The sequence below is a fragment of the Palaemon carinicauda genome, chromosome 1 (assembly GCF_036898095.1).
Source record: "Palaemon carinicauda isolate YSFRI2023 chromosome 1, ASM3689809v2, whole genome shotgun sequence".
Classification (NCBI taxonomy): Eukaryota; Metazoa; Arthropoda; class Malacostraca; order Decapoda; family Palaemonidae; genus Palaemon; species Palaemon carinicauda.
Genome location: NC_090725.1, coordinates 45,899,333 through 45,909,332, shown reverse-complemented (window position 1 = coordinate 45,909,332; position 10,000 = coordinate 45,899,333). Strand labels below are relative to the sequence as shown.

General features: G+C 31.9%; 1 protein-coding gene across 3 annotated transcripts in view; it reads left to right on the top strand.

The window, feature by feature from the left end:
- Positions 1-10,000, top strand: part of LOC137647940 (uncharacterized) — a 292,234-nt gene that overhangs the window by 234,730 nt on the left and 47,504 nt on the right. For all 3 annotated transcript variants that reach the window (XM_068380897.1, XM_068380890.1, XM_068380903.1), the window contains exon 3: positions 8,025-8,434. In XM_068380897.1, coding sequence (XP_068236998.1) covers positions 8,035-8,434 — 400 coding nt within the window. In that variant the 5' untranslated portion in view covers positions 8,025-8,034. The remainder of the gene's footprint in view (positions 1-8,024; positions 8,435-10,000) is intronic.

Below are 10,000 nucleotides of genomic sequence, written 5' to 3'. Positions count from 1 at the left end.
TCTAAAGGTAAATATACCGGGGCAAAGCCGGATACCTCTCCTAGTGAAAATACATGTATTATAAAAAGAATAAGTTTAGTGCATTATTATTATTATTAAAAAGTTGAAAAGTCTAGGACATCAGCATGACCGATTTCATGGAATACAGTTTTAGGGGGGTCTGTAATTATAGGGCCCCTAGACCCCCAAGGTGGATCTTAGTCAATTGGGAAATATCGGCCTTAGATTTGTCGTTAAAAATTACATAAGACGATCATTAGATATTCTGTAAGTTCCATTTACAATTTTTTTTTTTTTTATAGAAAACACGCACGCACAGATAATCACCAGCTTTATTAGTATAGATATCTCTTACTTATACTTTTTCCTCGTTTTCAAATTTCACGATTCCAGAGAGCTTAATATAATTCATTCATTCAGTCGTCCTTTTGAAAGTGGTGACATGAGTGATGCAGATATATAGAAGTGGTAATTATAGAATATACCTTACACTAAAAGATTAGAATATACACTTTTATAATACATAACCCTAACTTTCATATTTTCTTATATTATTCACGATATAGCAAGTTATCATATGTTTGCTACTTGAATTGTAAAGTTAAAAACTGAAAATAGAGTTAATTTTATTCCCAACCTACAGTATATTTTGGCAATAATATTTCTTGATAAAATGGGTAAATATCTATTCTTAATATAGGGTAGGCAACTTATCATGACGGATGTAAGTGAAATATAAAAATATGAATATGAATGTATAATATTTACTAACCCATCTTCGAAGAAAGTTTGGTACCATTTCAAATTCTGAAGCAAATATATCATGGTTCCGTTTCCTTTGCCCGGGTTCAATTTCATTTTAACGACATTGCAAACTCAGATTCCAGACTGGAATTATATTTTTTTTCTGACGCTACCCTTCAGATTTTGAGTTCTAAAGTGTTGTTAAATATTGCCCATTCACTTTCAAACTAAAAATAGATAATTAAATTTTCTATATGACGATCATCGCAGGGATATATCATCATTATTCGGCCACAAACGTAGCTCAAAAATATAAAGCTTTTAGTTTCAGTAGCGATGAAATTAGAACTTTGAATGAGTTACAGTCAATGCACATTAAAAGTAGGAAATTAAAGGAGCCAATGAGAAGAAAGGGGAAATATACACAGAAGCAGAAGGCATTAGCGAAAGGAGCTTATGTTTAAAAAGGGATTAGCAGATTTCAAAAGATAGATCAGAATGCTATTGCCGCATCTAGTCATAGACTTCATGCCTAAATGAAAAAAATGAACAAGACTTAAATTTATATGTAGAGCAATCAAACAATGGTATGATATTTTATATATCCTATAGGTAAACCTGAAAGTCAATGCTATGTTAATACACGCTGGCAGAGAATATAGGAGGGTCATATGAAACGTTTATTTGTCTTATAACGTTTGTGCTGTAATGCAAGTCTTACTAGGGATAGCATACCGAGAGTTATATATATATATATATATATATATATATATATATATATATATATATATATATATATATATATATATATACATATATATATATATATATATATATATATATATATATATATTGGGAACTGTATAAGCACGCTCCCACATGCACTCTAGTGTACATGTGCCGATGTACATGAAAAAGGAGTGATGAAATATTGATTTCAGTGAAATATTATCATTAGGTACACCTCATTACTCAACCTCTAACCCTCGTCCTTTAGAAAAAAAAAAGGAGAAACCCCAAGGTGAGGCCTTATAACAGAGAACATCTTCAAAAGAGAGAGGGATAACAAAGGCGTTTACGTTAGCATCACAAGAATCAGGCTGGAATACAGGATGGAAGACCTCAGGAAGCCGGGAGAAGAACACAACGACCGCTCGATACAGACTCCGGAGCGCAAATGGGTATTAGGATGGGTGGGTGGTCCAAAGGGCCGGGGTTGGTGGGGCCGGTTGTAGATTTGTAGCACACAGGAAGAAGCGTGGTAAGGGAATCTAGGTTAAAGAAAGGAGAACTACCGAGTTTTGTTTGTTGTTTGGGAACCGAGTGAGAATAAGAGCCTCGGAGGAAAGGTTTGCTTATGCTCTTAGGTAAGAGGATGAACGGAGAGAGAGAGAGAGAGAGAGAGAGAGAGAGAGAGAGAGAGAGAGAGAGAGAGAGAGAGGGTTAAACAGTATTTTCAAGGTAAGAGAGAGAGAGAGAGAGAGAGAGAGAGAGAGAGAAATGGTGGTGAATCAACCAGTATGTTCAAGGTAACATATTGCAAGTTCTTGGTCTCTCATGCTAGAATTGTTTACACTCTTCTTTTTTCTTTTTTCCGCTCTTTTTTCCCCAGTCTCCGATATTGTCTCCAGTCTTCGTTTCGTCCAGCGGCAGTGAAAAAAAACAAAAAAAAAAACTCCAGCTATATATTGGAATTACCTCCTTCACATCAGCTGGACAAGAAAACATTGGAAGTTTATTTCACCCGTTTTCTCTGTATCTCGAGCAGTTACATTAAATTATATTGAAATGTGTTAGCGTGCCAAAATATTTTTCTTACCTTTCCTTCAAAATATCTTATCTATTTTCTTCTTGAAAAATAGATGAGATACACATATTGAGAGAAATGTCAATATCATTCATGGTAGTTTTATGTTTTCCAAATATCGGGAAAATATTAAATTTAAACGGTAAATATTTAGATATTAGTATTGCATGGACAATTCCGATACTACTACTACTAATACTACTACTACTACTACTACTACTACTACTACTACTACTACTGATAAAACCATAATAACATATATGAAATATAATCAAATAATTGTGCAACTTTCTTCCTAGTGTTTCTCTATATCGTATTGTAAAGATATTAATCATCGCATTATAGACCAACACAAATTTTCTGGGAAAAATGAAAATGGTCCCAGATTTATGACAGAAATGCACACTCATATTTAAATAGATACTCAGAGACAAACACACACACACACACACACACACACACACACATATATATATATATATATATATATATATATATATATATATATATATATATATATATATGTGTGTGTGTGTGTGTGTATATACATATATGATATATATATATATATATATATATATATATATATATATATATATATATATATATATATATATATATATATATGTATATGATAAATGTTGCACATTTTTACGTGTTTTTCATATTCAAATAAGCCATATATATTTTTGATACATTAATGTCTGGATTCTCATAACGACCTCGGGATCAGAGCCCCAGGCGAAATCACACAAAGACAAGAGCTTAGCTCCGGTGGGGAATCGAACCCTGGTCGGCAGCATGTCACTGTCTGTACAAGCTTGCCGACCAGGGTTCGATTCCCGGCCGGAGCCAAGCTCTTGTCTTTGTGTGATTTCGCCTGGGGCTCTGATCCCGAGGTCGTTAAGAGAATCCAGACATTAATATATCAAAAATATATATGGCTTATTTGAATATATATATATATATATATATATATATATATATATATATATATAAATATATATATATATATATATATATATATATATATATATATATATATATATATATATATATATAAATATATTCATCATAGTATATAAAGTATTTATAAAGATTATATTAGACAGAATAGAAAGACAGCTCGACTTTAATAATCCATGAGAGCAGTCAAGCTTTACAAGTGGGTATTCAACAACTGAATATCATGTAATTACCAACCAAAGGAAAAACCGACTGAGTATGACCAACCACCTTGTTTGGCAATTATAAACTATGTCAAAACCTCATCAGTAATAAAAGCCCTAAAAAATAATGAATATAAAGCTGGGATAGCACTTGGGCGATACACCTCTATGATCAGAGGATATATGGAAATATCCCGGAGATTTGAGGATCATAGGTAATTTCAGTCAGTATATCAGCACATACTTTTAGAAATTTAGGATAACGTGGCATACATCGCCGTGGGTAAGTTGTGATATCTCAATTGGTCAGGTACTTTGCGGTTGTTATCATTATGTACGCGTAATACATGCGCTACGGATCATGACATGGCTCATCCTGAGGACTCCCGTATATAAAAAGTTTTCCACCCATCTACTCGAGCATTTTATATCGTTACAATGAAATTCTGTTTCCGCCCAGAGATATTTCATTTGTTACGATGTTCAGGCATTGTATTTTATTTCGAATATGACAAAGTCATATCTCTCTCTCTCTCTCTCTCTCTCTTTCTCTCAAGTCATACCTGCACAAGAGTATTTGACCTACTTAATTGCTTATGTTCTTCTATGTCGTCAATCCACTTCAATGATCTCTCTCTCTCTCTCTCTCTCTCTCTCTCTCTCTCTCTCTCTCTCATAGGGAAATATATCGCATATATAGTTTTGAGAGGCGATTGGGTTAGACATAACAGCGAAACAGATCAAGGATAAAGAGACGTATTGTATCGCAGGTGCAATGCTATCATCACACATTGTGGAAAAAATGCATTAGGTTTCATTCGCTCCGCCAGTGTTGCGACGGCGTGTGGAAACCCAGGATGTATTGCACATGCGACGACACTCATCTCGGTCCGTGGGTTTTGGCGCAAAACACACCCAGGATGAATGGGGGATGTATGGCGATTTACTAGAAATTTTTCTAAATCAACATCTTACCTCATCGCCATGGCCGTATCATACGCCCAAGTATGATTTCTTCATAAGAATATCATGTTAGAACACTTTGAGATATCTAAAAAAAAAAGTACAAAAGTCCTAAATCCACATATAGTGAGAAAATTCCGAAAGGAGTTTTAAAAGGAGACCCCATCTCTCCTAATTTACTCACAGCATCCCTAAAAAAAAAAATAAAAAAAAAAGTTTTGAAGAATTTAAATTGAGAAAATTTAGAAATTAATATTAAAGGGAAATTTATTAGCAACTTAAGATTTATGGGTGACATAGTCGTGTTTAGTGAATCATAGGGGGAATTACAAGAAATGATAGAAGTTTGGAATAGAGAATGCAGGAATGTAGGATTTAACATGAATATGAGTAAGTCTAAGATAATGTTAAATTAGAACTCAGACAACAAATAAGAGTTATGACCCATCGCCTACAGATTGTTAATGGTTATACATACCTAGGACAGACAATGAGAGCTTCCCCAGGACATGAGTCCGAAATTAAAAAGAAGGATAAGCAAGTCATGAAGAGCATTTGGTGAACATAATGATTTTATGAAAAGTAAAATGCCACTTCCACTGAAAGCAAAAGTATTTAATGAGATGATGCTACCAGTATTACCTTATGCATCAGAAACTTAGGGCCTTACTAACGCCTTAGAACATGAACTAGTTACAACTCAAAGACCTATAGAAAGAATAAAAATAGGAATAACACTAAGAAAAAAAATAATAAGGTGACGAGAGCAACCTAAGTAGAGGATATTCTACCAATATATAAGGAAGATAATTGGACATATGCAGGACATATAATGAGAATGAAACACAATAGATGGACATTAAGAATAACATGATCGGTTCATAGTGATTGTAAAAGAAGCAAGGGAAGAAAGGAAAATCGATGAACTGACGAACTGCTAGAGTTTGCGGGTGCGGACTAGCACAGAAAGACAATAAACAGACGCCAGTGGAAGGACATGGTTGAAGCCTTTGTTCCCAAGTGGACTAGTAACGTTTCATGATGATGATTACGATGATGATGATGATGGTGATATATATATATATATATATATATATATATATATATATATATATATATATATATATATATATATATATATATATAAAAATGTGTGTGTGCCTCTGTGTGTCTGTATGTGCCTCTGTGCGTCTGTATGTGCCTCTGTGCGTCTGTATGTGAGCGTGTGTGTCTGTGTGTATGTATACACATATAAAACATAATGTAAAATATATAAAGAGACTGACCGGTAAACTTGAAGCAAAATAAATAAAATAGAGGTAAAATTTACGGTACGATATCCTAGCCAGGTTTGGTGTTTGTTGGTGCGGGAAAATGACCTCCATTATTGTTAAGTCTACGACATCACTTGTAGTTCCGGAAATGGAGGAGTTCTCTCTGGACAAAGGCTGAATTTTGTTATGCGAATGATCTCTGATGGCTGAAGGGGTTGTTGGGCTTGGAATTAAATTACCTGTTCTTTGCCCTGTCTTTCAGAAGAGAATATTATTATTATTATTATTATTATTATTATTATTATTATTATTATTATTATTATTATTATTATTATTATTATTATTATTATTATTATTATTAATTTTCAGAGGCAAACTCAAATTTCGGCTGAACTTCTCGTCCTACCAAAATCTAACTAAATGATGTTCTATGATATTATACCTTCAGCCATATTATTACGAAACTGAACCTTTCCCTCATATTTTCGATATATATATTACAAATATGAATCAAGGTTGAACATAGGATATATGCCATACATCATACTTACGGCATATTTAATATTTGGGTACAAATCTCGTCAAAATTTTTGCCCCTGTTAACGATTTTATTATATATATATATATATATATATATATATATATATATATATATATATATATATATATATATATATATATATATATATGAAACTGAGGGCATAGCTTATTTTTCAAAATACAATTCCACAGGGAACTGCTCAGTAAATATTAAATATCTTCCAAAAGTGTTTATACCAAAACTGCTGGGTAATTATTACATGCCTTTTAGATTTGCTCATACATAAAACTGCGCGGTAAATATTGTAAGGCTTCCAGAACTACAAATATTTATAACGTCATCTGTCTAAGTAGCATCAATTGCCTCGTTTAATGTATGCCGTAATATGTAACGCTGGAAAAAAAAAAAACAGCTTTCGCCTTTATGTTCATATTATTAAATTGTTAGTTATAAGAGGGGCATTTGTCTTTACATTTTTATCTTATGTTTCTTGACCCAGCGATACTTCTTCACTACTGTTATAAAAGAGTCATAAAATCATTCTTCCAAAAAGTCGATGGTGATCAATGTCTTCTGACTAGCCATCCAAATTAAGGAAAGATTAGACTTAGAGAAGTTTTTGAGGTTCCCAAGATTATGGGCATAATACACTACTAATAGCTTCAGCTTTAATGTGCTAGCAATGTTTTCCCCTTGACATTAAAATTACTCTTTCATTAGCTGCTTTGTATTTGGGTATAATTTTCTTTTCCTTAGAAATACATAAAAGCCTTCGAGAGGAAACAAACAATAACTTGATTCATACATAGGGGTTAATTGTAATACATTTGATTCATATTTTCATAATGAATGTAAATCTATTTACTTATTTCATAACAAAAATAAGAAAAGATCCAATCTTTTCAATGTACTTTAACATTGAGTCTGATTTAAGCTAGGAGTTAACAAGATTGATGAAAGATGAAATTTTTCCAGTTAGTATTCAATGAGAAATTACGTAAAGTTGAAACTGACTTATGCCAAGCTTACATAATCGCCGTTAATACTGTGTGTGTGTTAATATATATATATATATATATATATATATATATATATATATATATATATATATATATATATATATATATATATATATATAATGTGCATGTGAGAGAGAAACATAGAGGTAATGTGTGATAGATTATCCTACTTGATTTTAATATGTAATTAATGTGTCATAGATCTACACTTTCAGTGAAATTTTACAAACATATTTAGATGTAAACATTGTCTCCAATCATATAAGCTCTATATCAGTTCAAATGACATTCCTTTGATACATCTTGAATTCAAATTAAAGGGCTAATTAAATGAGAACTGCTAAAACTATAAAATTTTAAAATCGTAAAATATTTTTATATGATTTTTTAAACTGTATAGGAAGGTAATAAGGTAATATTTTGCAATATTTTTTCTGCTTTTAAAACCTTGTACCCTAGACCTGTATCAAGAAACTGCATTATATTATTTCCTTCTCTCTTTTGCAGGTCATCTCCAATGAAGTTCAACAACTCATCCCCCTCACCATCCACCATCACCTCAACCAACGCCATCACCACCATCACCAAAACCTCTCCCATAACCAGTAGAAGAGAGCTCAGGGATCTGCAACGAGAACCATTTTATCCCAAGCGAGACACCTGTCGTCATCTTCAACCCTCTGCAGTACTAATATCGAAGCAGTGTAACCTCCACCAATACTACAAAAGCTTACTCCTGCAACAATTGCGCCCTTTCCAATTGTTCATTCTCCTCCTGCTATTCCTGGAGGCGGGTGCGACCGGGTGCAGGATCTCTGAATTCACCTGTGGGAATTACGAATGCGTCCCGGCCGATGCTTATTGCGATGGAGAGAACGACTGCGCTGATAGGACGGATGAGCCCAGGGATTGCACACGTGAGTTAGCTTGACAGTCTGTCGTTTACCTTCCCGAGGAACTTGCTCGAGGTTTCAAATTGAAATGTTTCGATAAAATTAGTATAGGTATTTCATTTTTACTGGATTGGGGTTATTTTCTTTACAATTTGATGATAGGAATTTAAGCAAATTACTTTTCTGTGCGAGACAATTAAGAGAAATATAGGAAACAAAAAATTATTTAATGAAAAAAAAAATAGTCACTATAGTAGTCGACATTGAAGTATAAAAATTACATAGGAACTATTCAATAAAATTAAGACTAACAATATTTTCTATCTTGTTTGAAAATGAAACCCGAAAAATATGTCACAAATATTTGCATATGATAAAATATTTCAATGAGCAGAGACATTTTGCAGGCTATTGGTGTAAGCCCATAGTAATGAAAGTCGTGAAAAGATTTAGTCTCAATAGAATAGAAGGTGGAGACAACTGTGGTAAGGAGATTGATGTATATTATATAAAACTGAATCGAAGTAAAATATATACGGAAATCCATGGTTAAGTTACACGTCCTTTAGAAAGGTGTTAACAAAGGCCCAGATTTAGAAGAATTCATCGACGGATATTAAAGGTTGCTTGGGATTTAGTGTTTATAAAATGATTTTGATCAATAAAATCATAAATTACTTTTACCATAAAAGAGTTGAGAGAAAATATTGGCAATAATATGACTTTGGTAAGTAACATGGTAGAGTATACATTATTTAAATGTATTATAAAATCTTAGTAGTATAATTACATATATAAGAGGATTTATGTATGAATATAAGTTGGGAAATTGCAGAAAAGGGGAAAAGGTATCAAAACGTAGCTTAGAGGCTGTGCATTATTTTTAGATAATTAGAATCTATGCTCATCTAAAAAGAAAAAAAAATGTTGACGAAAAATAATATATGAAATTGGAACGTTGTTGTTTGTAGCAAAAAGTCCATTAGCGTCATAAGATAATTTGGCAAATTAGTAAGTGCGGGTGACATATCATTAGCGAAACAGAAGTAAAATTGTGATGAATAATGATGAAATGGACTAGTGTATTTGGAATGGATTGCATTAACATCTAAAACGTTCAGCACAGAGGGGAATGACATGGGAAGTTCAGGAATTTAATCCAGACCAGTATAGAATCTTGAATGTCTTTTTTTTTTTTTTTTTTTTTTTTTTTTTTTTTTTTTTTTTTTTTTTTTTTTAAATTCGAGGAAAAAGTGCAATTCCCATTTCAGAGAGTTTCATCCAGAATATTGCCCCATATCGAACATCCTTCAAAAATTTCATATCCCTATAGACCCTGCAGATATATATATATATATATATATATATATATATATATATATATATATATATATATATATATATATATATATATATATATATATGTATATATATATATATATATATATATCTATATATATATATATATATATATATAAATGTATATATAAATGTACATATATATATATATATATATATATATATATATATGTATATATATATATATATATATATATATATATATATATATATATATATATATATATATAT